An 18461-nucleotide genomic window follows, 5' to 3' on the forward strand; every position below is an offset into this window, starting at 1 on the left:
CAGCCCAGCACCAGCACCTTAGAAAAACGAGGGCCGGGAGCTGGTGGATAATGTTTGAGGCCAAAGAGGTGAGGTAGATTGTTGGGGTTAGAGCATGACAGGACTGGAGTTTTGCAATGGGAAGCCAGTGTGGAAGGAGGCAGGAGATTTAAATTTTGAAAAGGTTACTAGGTGATGGCTGATGTTGGGGACTTGAACAAGGGTGGAGATGGTGAGAAGTCAAGAGACTCGAGAGAGATGGAGAAGTAAAAGCATGACACATAGATTTCTGGCTTGTGCAACTGATGGGTGTAGCTGCTGATGTCTGAAGTAATGGATCCTTGGAGAGGACCAGCTTTTTAGGCAGAGTGGGAAGATTTCAGCTTTAATTTTGGATTAGTTTTGGACATCTGAGCTTGACGTGAGAGCCTTTGAGACACTGAAACTATGGGAGAGAAAAAAGAAGTTGAAGGAGGCAACATCTGCAGATCCATTTGAAGGGAGTTGGAAAAGATGGCTGCTTTTAAATTAATGCAAGAAAATCAATAGCTTTCCTATATCCAAATGACAGAAAATGCAGTGAAAGGAACTCCCATTCACAATATTACCAAAAATCACTGAAGCATAAACCCAATTAAAAATGTGGGACACTTTTATGAAATACTTTAAAACCTCACTTAAGAGCATTAAAGAATTTAATAAATGGATCAGTGTACTACATTCAAGAATGTGAGTACTCAGTATTGTAAAGAGATAAGTCCCCTCAAATTTATTTATTAAGTAATTTTTTTTAACTTGCTCAAAATGATTCGAAAGTTCAATGGGAATAATAAGCATGTGAAAGTAGTCAGGAGAATCTTAAGGAGAGTTAATGACGAGATTCCAGGGTCATGAATTTTTTACTTACACATTTCCAAGTTTTCATTTTTTGTAAGTATTACTTTTATAATTATAGAAACAAAACAGCAAGAGTTATAATAAATTATGATCTAGCCACAAAGGAGACCAAAGAGAGACAAAGTGTGTGTGTGTGTGTCCATCCCTTGGAAAGGAAAGGCATAAAGATTATAATGAAGAGAAAATATTACTACTGACTATATAGAAATAAAAAGGATTATCAGGGGATACTGTAAACACCTCTATGCCAACAAATTGATAACCAAAGTGAAACTGACAGACTTCTAGAAAGACACAAGCTACCAAAGTTGATTCAAGAAGAAATGAAAAATCTGAGTAGACATGTAAAAAGTGAAAAGATTGGATTAGTAATTGAAAACACTTTCCACAAGGTAAAGCTCAGGCCTATATGGCTTCCTGGCAAATTCTACTAAATGTTATAGAAAAATGAATACCTTTTCTTCACTTATAAAAAGAACTAAGAGTGAACATTTCTCAACTTATTTTATGAAGTTAGTATCACTCTGGTTAAAAAAACTATAGACCAATATCCATTATGAATATAGACAAAAAAATTTTGATAAATTACGAACAAACTGAATACGGCACGTAAAAGGATTATGTGCCATAACCAAGTAGAATTTACCTCCGAGGGGCGCCTGGGTGGCTCAGTGGGTTAAGCCTCTGCCTTAGGCTCGGGTCGTGGTCTTGGGTCCTGGGATCGAGCCCCGCGTCGGGCTCTCTGCTCAGCGGGGAGTCTGCTTTCCCCCCGCCCCGCCTGCCTCTCTGCCTGCTTGTGGTCTCCATCTGTCAAATAAATTTTTTAAAAATTTAAAAAATAAAATCTTTAAGAATTTATCTCCGAATGCAGGGTTGGTTTACCACCTGAGAATCAATGTACTGTATCATACCAATGGATACAAGACAAATACTAAATGACCATCTTAGTGATGCAGAAAAAGTATTTGACAAAAGCTAATGGCACTTCATGATAAAAACACTCAACAAACTAGGAACAGAAGGAAACTTCCCAAGCCAGATATAGGGCATCTACGAAAACCCTCCAGCTAACATCATACTCAGTGGTTGAAAGTCTGAATGCTTTCCCCTAAGGTCAGGACCAAGATGAGTGGCCACCCCTGCTATTCAGTCTCGTATTGGAGGTAGTGGGCAGTTAGGCAGGAGAAATTTAAAAAAAGCGTCCAGGTTGGAAAGGAAGAAATAAAACTGTATCTGCAGATGGTATGATCTTTATACAGAAAATTCAAGATAATCGAGTATTAGAGCTAATAAATGAGTTCAGCAAGGTTATAAGATACAAGTTGAATGTATAAAACCCAGTTGTATTTCTGTACACTAGAATCATCTGAAAATGTAATTAAGGAAACAATTTCATTTGCAATAGTACCCAAAAGATTAAAATACTTAGGGAAGGTGCCTGGGTGGCTCAGTTGGTTAAGCCTCTGCCTTCGGCTCAGGTCACGATCTCAGGGTCCTGGGATCGAGCCCCCTGTCAGGCTCCCTGCTCCATGAGGAGCCTGCTTCTCCCTCTCCCTCTGCCTCTTGCTCTGCCTACTTGTGGTCTCTCTGTCAAATAAATAAAATCTTTAAAAAACAACATCAAGAAGGTGAAAACCCCCAGAATGGGAGAATATTTGCAAATCTTATATCTGATAAGGTTAGCTTCTCTATAGAAATCTATATATTTAGAATAAAGAATTCTGACAGAAAAAGGCAAATCACCCAATTAAAAAATGGGCAAAAAAGTTTAAATAGAAATTTCTCCAAAGAAGATCTACCAATAGCTAATAACCACAAGAAAAGATGCTCCAAGTCATGAGTCATCAGAGAAGTGCAAATTAAAACCACAGAGATGAAGAACCACAGAGACAGACAATAACAAGTATTAGGGTGTGGAGAAATCGGAGCCATCAGATGCTGCTGGTGGGACGATGAAATAGTGCCAGTGCCATGGGGAAAAGCCAGGCACTTGCTCAAAATGTTAGACGTAATGCCTCAGAGATTCCCAACCAGAAAAATAAAATCTAGGTCTGCCTCACAGCTCGTATGGGATCACTCCCAATAGCCAGAAATTGGAAACAACCCAGATGTCTCTGAGCTGATGAATGGATAAAGAAAATGCGGTCTGTCCGTACAATAGGGTATCACCCCGTTACGGAGGGGAACGAAGTACTGATTCACGCTACAACATGGGTGAACTTTAAAAACACGCGCAGTGGAAGAAGCCGGTCACAAAATGCCACATACGGTGTGATTGCTTCTGTGAACTGTCCAGAAGGCAACTCCACGGAAACATACAGTAGATTAGAGGTCAGCTAGGAGGACGGTGAGGAGTCATAGCTAATGGGTGTGGAATCTCTTCCAGGGGATGAGGAAAATGTTCTAAAATCGATTGTGGGGCTTGTGCAACCTGTGAATATACAAAAACCCATTGAATTATATGCTTTAGATGAATTGTATAGTATGTGAATTATCTCTCATAAAAGCTGTGATGTAGAAGGATGCCGAGTGAAAAGTTGACGGAACAGTATATATGAATATACATAAAAATGATATGTTCATAGCAAAGCACTGTATTCTTAAAAACTGGCAAAATTTGTGGAGCGCTGGAAAAGTGACATTGGTGTGTTTTCCCTTGTGGTGGTAGCTTTAATCATGGAACAGCTGGCAACAAAATTTTTTCATGGAAATAGATGCCACCTTGTCATTTAAAATAATGATAACAGCATTTATTGTATTCTCTCTATGTGCCAACATTGTGCTAAATTTTTTTAGGATTTATTTATTTATTTGAGAGAGCGAGAGAGAGAAGGAGGGGCAGAGGGAGAAGGGAGAGAGAATCTCTACCCTTAGCCTGGAGTCCCTCACCAGGCTCGATCTCACGACCCTGAGATGATGACCTGAGCTGAAACCAAGAGTCGGACGCTTAACTGACTGAGCTACCCATGCGTCCCTGTGCTAAATTTTTTTTTTCAAGATTTTATTTATTTATTTAACAGACAGAATATCACAAGTAGACAGAAAGGCAGGCAGAGAGAGAGAGAGGCGGAAGCAGGCTCCCTGCTGAGCAGAGAACCCGATGCGGGGCTCGATCCCAGGACCCTGGGATCATGACCTGAGCCAAAGGCAGAGGCTTTTTTAACCCGCAGAGCTACCCAGCGCCCCATTGTGCTAAATTCTTAATACGCATTTTTTTTCATTTATGTTTCACAACACTTGATGGTGGTCTCGTATTTTCCATCAGTCTCCCTTGCTTTCTATTATCTAGAATTTGCGAAATTGTGTTATTTCTCCGAATGTCCAAAATGCAGTTCCTTTTGTTGCTGTCAGCAGGAGCTGTAAAGTAAATATTGTAGGTCTTAATTTGAATTGGCGTTCATGTGATTCTGTGCGGTTCTAAGAGCATATTGATAAATTTATCTCTGTATGTTTAACACTTAAAGTTTAAATTAAAACATCTTATATTTGTTACAGTTGATTTCCAATTGGAGGAGAAAATATTTTCTAGTTACTTGTCAGGTTTTTTGTTTAGCATAGTACTAAACTTGAAAGATAATCACTGGCAAAGATAAGTTCTAGATTTTTTTTCCCCATTGCAAATGTAGACTTATGTCTCAGTCATTTGCGCTGCTCTAACAAAGTACCATAGAAGACATGGCTTAAACGACATGTATTTCTGGTTCTAGAGGATAGAAAAGCCTAAAATCAAGGTGCTGGCGGATGTGGGTCTTGGTGAGGGCCCTCTTGTGGCATTGAGACAGCCACCATCTTGCTGTATCCTCTCATGGAGAGGAGAGCGAGAGCAAGCTCTGGGGTCTCTTCTTGTTGGGGCACTAATCCCACCATGAGGGCCCCACCCTGATGACCTCACCTAAACCTGAGCATCTCCTAAAGGTCCCACTTCCAAACACCGTCACATTGGGCTTAGGGCTCTGACATGAATTGGGGGCCATTTTGGAGTTAGGGCAACACAACCCAGTCCTGGTGGGCGTGATGGTGGTGAACAACTTTTCACTGATGGTGGTGAACATCTTTTCCATAAAGGCTAACCCTAGATTTCTGTTTGTTTTCAGTATTATGTGCCAAGAACCTTGCAAAGAAAGACTTCTTCAGTAAGTACACACCTGCTTTTGCTCTCTTAACCATATTAATATTCCTCACGTGTTTTTGCAATGTCAACTTTTAAAAAACTCCTGGGTTTATTCCCCGGAAGAGTTCTGCCCTTTGCCGAATAGATTCATCATTTGACCAGCTTCATTTCCAAGTTGACTACAATGTAGAGGCTCCTTAGCTGCGAGGCACGGAGTTAATAACTCATACCAGAAAAACGGTCTCTCTCATTCCCTGTTCCGGCCGCACCCTGTTTTCTGTCTTTCCACCCATCAATACATTGCTTTCTGCTGGATGAAGTGTTCTCAGCTCAAATACACACGAGACATTTGTTCTATAAAATAGCTGGGTTTGAGTCAAATTGTTAGTCAAATTTTAGAAATTAAATCACATTTTGAAAGCCTCATGATGAAAGGAAGTATAAAAAAAAAGTAAAAGTGCAAAAGATAGAATGGTGGTCCTTTTCTGCAGGAAGAAATTACCCCTTAACTTAAAAAAATTCAATAGAGTAGGTGCCTGCAGCATGAAATTTTTCACTCTTTCTGATTCTCACAAGAGTGCTGCTCAACTCTTAAGTGGTATTATTCACATTTTAAACTTAGGCTTACGGGCTTTATTTAAGTAGCTGGGAAGCCGGGGAGTAGTGGCCCCCATCCAGGTGTATCTTTAAAGCCCCAGCCTGTGCCACCTCTCGGATCGTGTAAATCCATGTGATTCACACACCAGCCTTTAGGAACCTTCCTGATTAAGACTTGGTGAACACTTGTGTCCATAGATAAACTAGACAAAGATCAATAAACAAGATTTCTAGGTTATTTTTTAGAGAGTTTAAATACAATTAATTACAGATCCCTTTTCTTCCAGCTAATTAGCCCGCTTAGTGATCATCGGAAATGAAATTTTGCATTTAAACCTTTTTTTTTTTTTTAATCGTTTTCTAGCCTCTAAAAATCTGAGAGTGCTGTCATACTGAGTTGCCTTTCTTAGGAAGCTAACTAGCAAGAACTTATTTTTCTCATCAGACTGACCCTAAATTAGTAAAATGCAGCAGGGCAATCTTCACCAAATTAGATGATCTTGAAGCTCTCTGTAGCCTGTAAGACCGTGTTCTGTGTCCCGTGGATGGATCTGTAGTCTCATCTAGGTGTGGCTGTCCCCTCTCCTCTAGGACTTCCCGACCCCTTTGCAAAGATTGTGGTGGACGGATCTGGGCAGTGCCACTCAACGGACACTGTGAAAAACACGTTGGACCCCAAATGGAACCAGCACTATGATCTGTGAGTCAAATATTGTATAAGCCGTTTGGGGAGCCCCAGGAAAGTAGGTATCTAGCTTTTAAGAGAAGCATTTAATAATAAAGATAAAAATGATTTACTGATTTTTTACTGGATGGCCAAATGGATACATACTGCCTAATTTTAGAATCCATATACCTGGAAGTTCTTGTGTTTGACATTTTCATGGATTTTTATGGTTTGCTTCTATAACTGTGGTTTTCAAACTTTTCTATCTCCTGGCCATGTTAACAGGAAAAATAGGGGCCATAGTTCAGGTCCTCTGTATACTGTGGTTTTTTTTTTTTTTAATCTTTTCCAGTGAAAATCTAAACTTGGTTGTAGAACTTTATTTATTTTTTAAAAGATTTTATTTATTTATTTATTTATTTGAAAGAGAACAAGAGAGATCATGAGCAGGGGAGAAGGGTAGAGGGAAAAGCAGGCTCCCTCCCAGCAGGGAGCCCAATGCAAGCCTTGATCCCTGGACCCTGGGATCATGACCTGAGCCAAAGACAGACATTATGAATTAATTAATGTATTATTTTGGGCACGTCTGACTGGCTGAGTCTGTGGAGCATGGAACTAGGGATTGTGAGTTCAAGCCCCACACTGGGTGTAGAGATTATTTACAAATAAAATCTTTTAAAAAATGTGTTATTATTCATATTTATTATGCAAACGTGTTATGTATATTTCCATCTTTTTTAAAATCCCACTTCTTAGTACAAGTAGATTTTCTACAAGAGAAAATATCGTTTGGTATGGTTGAATGTCTCTCAGCCTATGCAACCATCAGAGAATTTCTTACCTTCGTTCCTAAGATGGATTGCACTTTGAAAACCACCGTTTTATATCCACCTACGTTTTCATGTCCCTGCTGAGAAAATTTCATCAAAGGAATGTGGAGTGATTCTTGGTTTTGTATGATACGGATTGCACTGAGTTTGGGTGGAATGTTTAGGGACTGGATTCCAAGACTCATTGCAGTTACACTCAAGAATCCCAAGTGGCTTGGAGAGTGGTGGTCACTCCTTGTCCCAAAAGCTGCCCTCTGGTTGATTTGCACGGGCAGCAGCTGGGGTGTAATGTCTGTGTTAGGACTCTGTAGTGTGCCTCGGGTGGATCTTTGGGTTTTTAAGGCCCCTTGGTGCAGACTGGTATTCTGCAGTGAAGCCTAATTGGTGGGAATTTATGAATCCTGTGGTTGTCCTTTGGAGCTGTGCAAATACAGTGAGTCTCTGTCCTCGGATTATTGTTACGATGTAGTTATGTCCATTTGCTTCTTCTATAACTGGCTGGAGGCCTTTTCCCAGACCATTGATGTGAGTCGGTATGTATTTATTGAGTGCCCGTTAGATCTGGACCAGAGGGCCCCCATCGTGTTCAAGGGGCTCTTGTACCAACAAGTCAATTAGGTGAGATCTCAGTGGGCTATCCTAACTCAGAAAGACAATTAAACCGGAGTTTGCACGTTTTCAGGTATGTCGGCAAAACGGATTCCATAACCATCAGCGTGTGGAACCACAAGAAAATCCACAAGAAGCAGGGGGCTGGCTTTCTGGGCTGTGTGCGGCTGCTCTCCAACGCCATCAGCCGGTTAAAAGATACCGGATGTAAGAACCAAATGCTTTTCTGCCTCTCCATACAACCGAAGAAGGCTCATGAGGCATCTTTTTTTTTTTTTCTTTTGAATACTGAAATACACAATTCCTGCCTTCCTCCCTAGTTAACATTTCCCTGGGTTAAGTTTTGAATTGTTTGTTTGCAGACCAGCGTTTGGATCTATGCAAACTAAACCCCTCAGATACTGATGCAGTTCGTGGCCAAATAGTGGGTAAGAACTTTCTCATCTGTATAAAGAGATGCTTTTACAGACTTTCACATTCGGCGCTTCCTCATCGAGAAAGCACACGCAGGCACTGACAGTGGTGACAGATGTCAAAGGACAGGCCACATCCGGGGTCATCTTTTCAGCACTAAAAACGTTCATCTTGTGTGGTTTTCTTATTTTATCTAATTCCCTTCATCCCGTCATCCCAAGTTGAGGACCATGACTAGGCTTCCAAAAGATTTCAGGTTAGAATTTCAAATACCATTTGAAGCACCTCATTCATGGACGATTAATTTGTCAGTGTCTCTTCCAAGGGCACATGATAAGAAAGGTGGCCACACATGCGAGGGCCAAGAACTGGTTTCTTCAGGAAGACCTACTGTGTGTGTGTGTGTGTGTACAAAACAAGGATGACTTCGGAAGACGTCTGCGTGATAGGGATTTTACAGAGTTAGGACTGAACTGTGGAGGAGGGAGAAAAATGAGATACGCTAAAGTTACAGGTGTTGACGAGAGGTATCCTGTTGGAAGCGCTTTCCCTGTCAGGTGGCTTGTTGTGTTATCCACCTCATTTTATTAGCGTTTTAGGGTAATTCCCACGTGGACTGTGTGCATTGCAAGGAGGTGGAGAAAACCCAGCAGTTCAGCAGCATACCCGAGTGAGTTAGGACCCCAAATCTTTCGGGCACTGTCTTTGAAGAGACTTGACTCACAATAAATGAACAGGTGGTTACACATCCTGAAATGTCATAATGAGAAAGTTCTCACTTAATGCTTTTCCGTTTGTGATTTCTTTTTCTCCGTGGAGTGGTGTGCCAGGGGGAAAAATGAATACCTAGAAGCAACGTTATACGTGTCTTTGTTGTCAGAGTAGGGATAGAGGATAAATATTTAAATTCATCTAGACTTTGCAGATACTGGAAGCACTCTCTGTGTCATTAAAGATCTTCCTTAAAAATGAGGTAACTTAGAGGAAGCGACTATTGTGACTCTGTTATCTTTTATGGGGAGGGTGAAAACGCAGCACCCCCTTCTCCGCATTTCCCAGGACTATTCCAAGCAGCTCGCGGAGTCAGTGCTTCATACTGGAGAGCCTGGCAGTAGATACGTTTCTGTGTGTACATGTGCCTCGCTTTGTGTAGTAATAGCGTACGGAGGTTACACATTCGCAGTGGCTCACTGTGTGACAGTTGTGTGAAATGCCGCTGGTTTCTAATGCAACACGTTCTTCTCTGTTTTAGTCAGTTTACAGACACGAGACAGGATAGGCACTGGAGGCTCCGTGGTGGACTGCAGGGGACTGTTAGAGAACGAAGGGTACGTATCCCCATGGCAGTGCCCGCGTGCATCTCTGCTGCCCTGGGCTCTCTTGGTCCTTGACTGTAGCCTTCACACCTGGGTGCTGAACACGCGGCATGCAGGAAAGGACTTTGGGTTACAGGCCGGGTTTCCCTGTTTATAAAGGAAGCTGTACAGATGAGTGGGGCCGTGCCCGCAAGATTCCTCGGGATCCAATTCAAAGAGGTTTTCACTGGCCAGAGATGGGAGTTTGAGCATCAGTAAGAAATATAAACTACAACAGATGGGAACACATCAAATCTATTAAAAATTCTAGCCATGACACTGAGCAAAAAAAGCTGTGAAACACTTAAAAAAAAAAAACAAAACAAAACTTTAAAAACTCTTTGGTCACTGTCCTAGTTTTGTGATGCCCAGTGCCTTCATGGAGCTGGGCAGCAATCATTAATAGTTGCTAAAATACCACCAAAGAGAGGTAATCTGACATTAACGCAGCTCTTGGAAATCCAGTCGGAGGAATGAGCCGTCCCACCCTGCAGGAGGGCCCTGAACAGTGTCCAGAGGCGGCGCTCGGTAGAGCGTGGGGGACCGCTCCGTCTTGGACAGCTGTATCACAAGAGGAGTAAATAAAAAGGAAGAGAATCTACAAATTAATAATAAAAGAGATTTAAGAGCCCTAACTACTAAATGCAGTGTGGGGACCTCTGTTAGATCCTGATTAATGAGCCCACTGACTGGAGAAATTTGGACACTGGTGTTTGATGATATTAAAAAAAATCAATGCCCTTTTTTTCGTTTGTGATTATGGAAGAAGTCCTTATCTTCTTGAGATTATATGCTGAAATATTTAAGGATGAAACGGAAACACTCTGGGATTGGTTTCAGGATAATCTAGCAGAGAGGAGAGAAGTAGAGGAGTAGCTGAGAGCTGGCCGTTGTCGTAGCTGGATGATGAGTTCGGGGGGCTGGCGGGGGTGGGCTGTGGAGGCAGTCTCTCAATTTGGGCATGTTTGAAAGTTTTCAGTGTAAGATGCTTCTAAAAACTACTTGTGAGGGGAGTAGCCTATTAAGGTAAATTGTCTTCAGAATTGTTCAGGAGGTGGAGATGTATGCTCGAGAGTACTTTAAGTCAGTGCAGTGCTTTACATAACCGCGAGTTCTATTATACAGTAAAGTAACGAGGGAAATGGAGTATTTGGATTTGATTTTAAAGCCAGAAAACATGAAATCTCATTCCACGAGCTCCTTAGAGCGCAAGGTCGGGTTTCTCAGTCGTTCAGCTCTCCCTGCGCCTGCATCCTGCACGTGGCCTTAGTCATGCTTCCCGCAGGGCTCCCCTTGGCTGCTTGTGGCTCACGAATAAGTCTGTCTGTTTAAACACGACAGAACGAATTTCCTACAGCTGGGCGCTGGGCGCCTCTCTGTGGAGGGAAAGCCCAGTAACAGGTGTGGGGGGCTCCGCGGTCAGTTTTTAGGTGCTTGTCTCGGGCTCGGGGCCCCATGCGCGCTGTGCCGCCTCTCCTTTCTAGAACCGTGTATGAAGACTCGGGGCCCGGGAGGCCACTCAGCTGCTTCATGGAGGAGCCGGCCCCTTACACAGACAGCACCGCTGCTGCTGCGGGGGGAGGGGACTGCAGGTTCGTGGAGTCCCCAAGTCAAGATCAGAGACTCCAGGCGCAGCGACTCCGAAATCCCGAGGTCCGGGGGTCTCTCCAGACGCCTCAGAACCGACCCCACGGCCACCAGTCACCAGAACTGCCCGAAGGCTATGGTGAGAGAATCCGCCCCGCCATCCCCCCTAGTAGCTGCCATGGCTCCTTTTGTTGTGACTCGTCCGTGCCCCGACCGCCCACGTTGGCAGAGCCGGGCCATACGACGGCTGTGTCAGAATAAAGACAAGTAAAAAAGGTGGTGATAAATCGTGAATGTGTCAGCAACTGCTCTACTCTCCCAGTTTAGCAATCATGTGAACGTTTTAGGCAAATGAAGACCAAAAAAAAAAAAATGCAAGATGATGCGTGGGCTGGATGGGTACGTGTAGCACACAGTGGCGTGAGTGTGGGAAGGCCTGTGCCGGGTACGAGGGAAAGGGCGCATCTGACTGCCCCAGAGCGGAGAACCCAGGGAAGGAGGAATGTAATGGAGATGTGCAGATAGTAGCAGACATGAGAGTGGCCGTTGATGACTGGGCTCAGGCGGAGGGCAATGCCGAGGTGGCTGTGCGTCCTGCGCTTTGCGGGCTGTGGCCGGGGAAGGGGAGCACCGCTTTGGCAGGTGGGAGTGGGGTGAGCCCCCCCCCCCCGCCAGACAGTACACGCAGGGCTTGTGACACAAGCAGGGCCAGCGGAAGCTCACCGCTGCCCCATGTCCCTGTGATTCAAAAGAAAACCAAGAGGAGGCTTAGGCTCTGTGCCGTGAAGATGCTTTGACAACTGTCCTTGGAATTGACCCTAACTGCCTCCTCTGGTTTCTCGTGCAGAACAAAGAACAACGGTGCAGGGCCAAGTTTACTTTTTGCACACACAGACTGGAGTCAGCACGTGGCACGACCCCAGGATACCAAGGTGGGTTTTCTAGAATGGGCACGGTCAGAGCCCTTTCTCCAGTAGTTTCGGGGGGGACTCCCCCCGTCTCCCCACCGGCCCTCTGCTGGATGATAGCAGCCCTTGGGCTGGAAGAAGTGTGGCAGTGCTGAGAGGAGGAGTCACAGGGTTTGGACGCAGGTGCTCTGGGTTGGAGTCCCAGCTCTGTTGCTCCCTTTGGACTCCTCTCGGTAACCGGGTCACTGCTATTGTCACAAAAGTGGGTCCCTGAGAGAGCAGGATCTTGAAATCAGATCACGTAACTGGAAAGACCCTCGCCCCTAGATGAAATCGATGTGCTCTTGCTTGAAAATCCAATGAGCCCTTCAAGGCGTGTTGCTGTCATTTTCAACAAAAAATAAGCAATGGATGAATGATAGGATATCCAGGGTTTGCTTCAGATAATTGGGGCTGGGGTGGGGGGTGGGGTGAGCGAGTAGCGGCGTGTTTGAAACAGGTGGATGATGAGTTGGTAATGGTCGGAGTGGGTTATTCGTTAATGGTCTCTCTCTACTGTTGTATGGGGTGAAAATTTTCCATGAGAAAACATTACAGAGGAAATATAAAGACTCTATTACCCTTTCTCTCTTCTACTTTACTGTCCCTATTGCCTCAGTCCCTTGGGGACCATTCCTGGGGGAGATGAAGCTTTTCTATACGAATTCCTTCTACAAGGCCATACATCTGAGCCCAGGTCAGAGAGACCCCCACCCTTCCCCCATCCCATAATGGAGTTAAGTTTCTTTTTTTTTTATTCTTTGTTTTGCTTTCTTTTTCAAAATTTGTTTTGTTTTAGAATAGCATTACTACCTAATAACATTTTTAGTAATGCTCCTTTCCTTTCTATTCATAATTCGTTTCTTCTGAGAACAAGCTTCCTGTTGCTGACTTTCTGAGTCTCCGTTGAATTTTAAGATTCAGGATCTATAATTAGAATGGAAATATTACCTGCAAATGAATGAGGTGTCCCTTTAGTACCCACTGTACTAATTAGACAAGCGACCTGGTCAGTGATGTTGTGTCCCCGCACTGTGACTGGACTGTATTGCAGTCACTAACCACGGGGCTGGGATCAGAAACACTTGTGGAACGGAGCCCACTGAAGCCCGAGAATGCCACTTCCGGGCACTCCTGCTTAGAACTGAGAGATTTCGAGGGCATGTTAATATGTCCCCTTGAGCTTTAAACTTGGGCTTCTGGGAGCTTTTCAGTGGAGACACCTCTGTGACCTTGGAGCATTTAATTTAGCTTGTAAATTCAGAGTTTTCCACCAGCAGTCCGCTACTTCCTGCTACTTGGCCCTCTTAAGTGTAAGAAATGCTGTTCCCTGGGTGGACCAGGTTCCCCATCACGGCTACAGGCTCTGAGGGCTCCATTTTTGTTTCTCGGGTGTCGCTGCCACTGCAGCACACAGGCCTGGACTCGGTGGGAGTTTGGCGTAAGTAGCAACATGACTGCCCCCTTTTAGTGGAACGGAGCCACGGCCGCGTCGATCGGGGTCTCCTGTGGCACCTCTTGCTGAAGTTTCGGTCTTCCGCCCCCACACACAGATGGACAAACCTCTCTGTTATCTTCCATTTTGGTAGAGACCTTAACAGTGTGAATTGTGATGAACTTGGACCACTGCCACCAGGTTGGGAAGTCCGAAGTACGGTTTCGGGGAGAATATATTTTGTAGATCATAATAACCGAACAACCCAGTTTACAGACCCAAGATTACATCACATCATGAAGTAAGACTTTTCATAAAATCTTTGTTGACTTCTTACATTTATAATTTAATGTTTTCTACTAACAGTTCTCTTCTCTACTGCGTTGTTAGTGGAGAGTAAGCCTAAGTAAAATACAATAAATTGTTGTCGACAAGCGCATGATTCAGACTCTCAGGTGAGCTGCGAGCTGTATCGTGGCCACCTTTCCTTTCCGCAGCCTCAATAAAACTCACCGAGAGGGCAGTCTGTACTCAGTACAGCTCCGTTCTCGAAGCTTCCACACGTGGCTCTCCAAGGGAGTGCGTGGCCCTTAGAACGAGGGACAGCGAAAGGAAGCTTCTCCTTAGCGCTCGCTCGCCACCACCTGGAAGGGCTGCTGCAGCCTGAAATGCTCCTCATTGGAGCCTTTTCCCGTGCCCTTCATTCCCGGACAGCTTGGAACTGGGAGTTACCTTGGATCCCATGTTCAGGGTCCCGGGTTTGTTGTGTCCTCCAGAACGTAAGAGTCCACGTAGTTCTTCTCGTTGACAGCTGCCCTTGGGGGCAAAACCTGGACAAGGCAAATGCTACCCCATCCCTCCCCTAGTCCTAGTCCTTGATTTTACTGGAATTTTATGAGTGGGCTTAAAAATAACATGGTTATGTTAGCAGAGAGAACATTTTTTCTCGAAGTTCTGTGTAATGACTCCCAGTTGCTCGGTGCGGGGGGCATTCCTTACGGCTCCCTTGGCCTCTACTTGTGGAGTGACCTTGATGCTTCTCTTCTTCTCAAGTCACCAGTGCCAGCTAAAGGAGCCCAGCCAGCCGCTGCCGTTGCCTAGCGAGGGCTCTGTGGAAGACGAGGAGCTTCCCGCCCAGAGATACGAAAGAGATTTAGTCCAGAAGCTGAAGGTCCTCAGACACGAACTTTCACTGCAGCAACCCCAGGCAGGTCACTGCCGCATCGAAGTATCCAGAGAAGAAATATTTGAGGTATGGAATTCAGTGCGACCGGCAGTGAGGCATAGACAGTTCGACCCTGTAAACAGACAGTGAGTTCTTCTTTCTCTGTGGCATTTCAGGTCTTGATTTTTTTTTAAAAGATTTTATTTATTTGAGAGAGAAAGAGACAGAGATCGAGCAGAAGCAGGGAAGAGAGAGAGAAGCAGGCTCTCCGCTGAGCAGGGAGCCCCACGTGGGGCTCGATCCCAGGACCCTGGGATCACGACCCGAGCCAAAGGCAGACACTTCACCCACTGAGCTCCCCCCACCCCGGCACCCCTTCTAGTCTTGATTTTATTACTCAGCGAATTGCAGGGCTTTTTCGGGACCAATGGGTACAGAGAGACTGTTTTCTCCTTTGGGAGGAGTTGAAAAGCTCAAGAGCTTCTGGAGTGAAAATAAAGAGGTTTATATGGAAACCAGTACTAAGTATTACTGCCAGTGCTCTCATGTGCTCTGTGATGACATATTCCCGCAGTCTGCGTGCTTTCTTCAGAACCAGTCATCCCTTCTACTGCCTTGCACGGAGTTTCACCCAACGGCTTCGCCTCCCCAGAGCAGCTTAGTGTCCAGGTGGCCACCATATTTTTAACGTGTTTTCTGGAAACGGGAAGATGAGGTGGTTCCTGAAAAGGGTTTTGTCCTTCATGCAGCTCTCTGGCGGGGTCAAGGCCACTAAACAGGCAGGACCCTCTTGCAGACAGGACCCTTTTCTCAAGGAAGGTGATCGGAAGGTCAAATGTCAGCGATGTGCAGGCCATATCCTGCCTGCCAGGGGAATCACAGGCAGAAGCGATCAGAAGAAACTGAAGAAGAACTGAACTCAGGTGCCCCCGGGCTGCAGCGGCTGGGCAGGGGGTGGGATGGGATGGGCACAGAGGGCGAGGTCCGGCCTGTAGGGAGCCCAGTGGCGTCTTCGGGGTGATGGGCACTGAGGAGGCGCCCGGGGCCACACTTGACGCCTGTGCACAGCCAGCGTTGGGCGAATGGCCATTGAGCCGTCGTACATGGTTGCTGGGGAGAGAAAATCGCCGATTACTGACATGTTGCTGCCAGCGCATGTCCACTCAGCATCCTCGTTCCCTCTGGGGATGTTGAAGCTTGAATTACGTTAAATTTAAAGCATGAAAAGATTCTCAAGTGCCTTATCATTGAAAATATCTGCATTTAGCTAGTTCCACTCAAAATACTGAATCTGGGGGAAGGCTGGGCTGGCCACCTGTTTTCTGTGTTTTGGGTAAGCTACTGTGTGTGTCTTACTTAAATCTTTTTTTTTTTTTTTTTTCCTTTTTTGACTCTGGAAATCCTGTGATTCTTCACCTCAGTATAAAGACAGGCTCAGAATTCATTTACTGTTCAGATTCTCTAGGGATGTCTTCATTTTGGTTAAAATACAGAAGCTGGGACGCCTGGGTGGCTCCGTCGGTTGAGCATCTGCCTTCGGCTCGGGTCATGATGACAGGGTCCTGGGATCGAGTCCCGCGTTGGGCTCCCTGCTCTGCGGGGAGTCAGCTTTTCCCTCTGTCTGCTGCTCCCCCTACTTATTTATGCTCTCTCTCTCTGTCAAATGAATAAATCAAATCTTTCTTACAAATATGTAAGTTGTTCTTAGTATGGCCACGTTAAAATTAATTTGGAGAACATGGGCTCTAGTGAGGATGTATGTTTGCTCTTGAGCCTTCAGTAATTGTGCTGAAAATGGGGGGGGGGTGTCCTTTTGGTGTGGCGTCACCAGGCACAGGCTGCCTTGTTCCTGAGGGAGACTCAGGGAGATCAGGTGACAGGAGCCACTGCATACAGGACACCAGAGACACCAAATCAACACTCTGAATGGAACCAGCTCAGACTTGGGTTTAAATGTACGTGCACCCTGGTTGGGGCTCCATCACCGACAACCTGTCACCTTCGGTAACTGTAAATACCACCCGTTCTTCTCTCTGACACTGTCATTTTGCTGAGCAGGAGTCTTACCGTCAGATCATGAAGATGCGGCCAAAGGATCTGAAGAAGCGGCTGATGGTGAAATTCCGGGGAGAGGAAGGTCTGGATTATGGCGGAGTGGCGAGGTGAGGAGCTGAGGTGGCCCCGCTTGCTGCTGCACGGGGCTCAGCACCCCCGGGACAGGAGGTTTTTCAGAGGCGCTTGTCCTGGGGCAGTCAGGACCCCTGCATGGCCTTCAGCGCTCCTGGGATCGAGGCTGTGTCACAGCCACCAGAACGCACGTCTCCTTTGCCCTGAATTTACTTCTTGGAGACAGATTTCAGCTTTTCACACCCCCCCCCACCCCACCCCTGCATCATCCGGGAGCTCCAAACCTGAAACATGAGGGACATGCTTTTGAAATCAGTCCGGTAGCGAGGCAGTTAGACTTGCTTTTCCCAGGAGAGGACTGTGGGGCACTGGTGTCAGAGGAACTCTGCAGAATGATGTGATGGTCAGAATCATTCATGGAAGTGATCTTAAAAATAGAAGAATGAAAAACTGCTATTTCCCATCCTATGTCTTTACACCTTTGAGACAACTGCCTTTTTTACGCTTTTAACTCTCTCTCCTACTGGGTAATTTTATGTCACTAAACTGGCCGAGTTCAGACATTCACGACGTGTGGTCATAGACGCAGATGGGCTGGGTAATGCCTGTGCTGAGGGCCCAGTTTAACACTCTCACTTCCTGGTTTATGCTGTTGTCATTTGGAGATCTTTCGTTGACTTTGTAATTCAGAATAATGTGTTTTCTTCCTTTTTTTAAAGGAACACAAGTAGTGGGAACAGCAGGCAGAGATAGAGGGAAAAGCAGGCTCCCCACTGAGCAGGGAGCCCGATGCGGGACTCGATCCCAGGACCCTGGGCTCATGACCTGAGCCGAAGGCAGAGGCTTAACTGACTGAGCCTCCCAGGTGTCCCCAAGAAAATAATTTTCATTCAGACCTTTGAAGGCATTGCTGTCCTTTCTTTCAGCACCCGTTGTCACTGATGACAACCTGATTTTAGTCCCTCCTTCACCAGAAGTAATTTAGGCCCATCCAGGACCACCCATCATCCAGAGTGTACTGCCTTTTTTCTTTTTTCTCCTCTCTTCCCGTCCTTACTTCCTGCTGCCACGTCATCCACCATCATCACTCCCTTCTCCTCTTCCGTTTGTTGCACTTGTCTGGCAAAACCTTGACTCTGAAAAATCCCATCTGGGGGCTGCCGAGCCTCTGCTGAGCGGGGGCAGATGGCCGGAGGACGATGCCGTCCACACCGCTGGCCTCTCCCCACCTTGGGGACGCCAGACCTTTGCCGGACACTGTATCCCCTTCCTGTCCGTGCTTTAAGGAGGCACTACAAAGGCAAACAGAGCAAAGTAGAAAGAAAAACAAGGAGGAATTCCAGGAGCAACTGCACTGCCCTCGGTCACTGACCCCTTCTCTGTTCCCCTTGCAGCAGAGCCCTCGCAAGGGTAGTGATCGTTCCCGGCCCCGCCTCCACATCTCTCGCTTCCTCTCCAACCCCCTCTCTCCCTCCACGGCACACCTTTCTGCCCTCTGAAGCCCCTTGTGTCAAGCTCTCCCCTGTCCTGCATCTCCACAGACCCCGCAATGCCTCCGCAGCCTTCACCTCCCCTGGTCTGTCAGCAGCACCTGGTGTCGTTGGTCCCTCCCTGTCCTCAAAGCTCTTTTTCCACTGGGTTCTGGGCCACCTCTCTCTCTTCATTTGCCTCCTGGCAGTCCCCTGTCGGTCCTCACCCCGGAGCATTGGCAGCCCCCAGCTTGGTCCTGGGGTCGCCCGAG

General features: G+C 45.9%; 1 protein-coding gene across 5 annotated transcripts in view; it reads left to right on the top strand.

Moving 5' to 3' along the window:
* Positions 1 to 18461, top strand: part of SMURF1 (SMAD specific E3 ubiquitin protein ligase 1) — a 102121-nt gene that overhangs the window by 70144 nt on the left and 13516 nt on the right. For 3 of the 5 annotated variants that reach the window (XM_032872664.1, XM_032872663.1, XM_032872665.1), the window contains exons 2-11: positions 4971 to 5009; positions 6176 to 6284; positions 7764 to 7897; positions 8053 to 8118; positions 9357 to 9432; positions 10944 to 11185; positions 11894 to 11978; positions 13583 to 13729; positions 14482 to 14680; positions 16652 to 16755. In XM_032872664.1, the coding sequence (XP_032728555.1) occupies positions 4971 to 5009; positions 6176 to 6284; positions 7764 to 7897; positions 8053 to 8118; positions 9357 to 9432; positions 10944 to 11185; positions 11894 to 11978; positions 13583 to 13729; positions 14482 to 14680; positions 16652 to 16755 (1201 nt within the window). Of the gene's footprint in view, positions 1 to 4970; positions 5010 to 6175; positions 6285 to 7763; positions 7898 to 8052; positions 8119 to 9356; positions 9433 to 10943; positions 11186 to 11893; positions 11979 to 12612; positions 12691 to 13582; positions 13730 to 14481; positions 14681 to 16651; positions 16756 to 18461 lie in introns of all 5 variants that reach the window. The other 2 variants (XM_032872667.1, XM_032872666.1) reach the window with 2 other exon arrangements.

This window comes from Lontra canadensis, unplaced genomic scaffold, assembly GCF_010015895.1.
Source record: "Lontra canadensis isolate GAN:19392208 unplaced genomic scaffold, GSC_riverotter_1.0 scaffold45, whole genome shotgun sequence".
In the NCBI taxonomy this organism is placed as follows: domain Eukaryota; kingdom Metazoa; phylum Chordata; class Mammalia; order Carnivora; family Mustelidae; genus Lontra; species Lontra canadensis.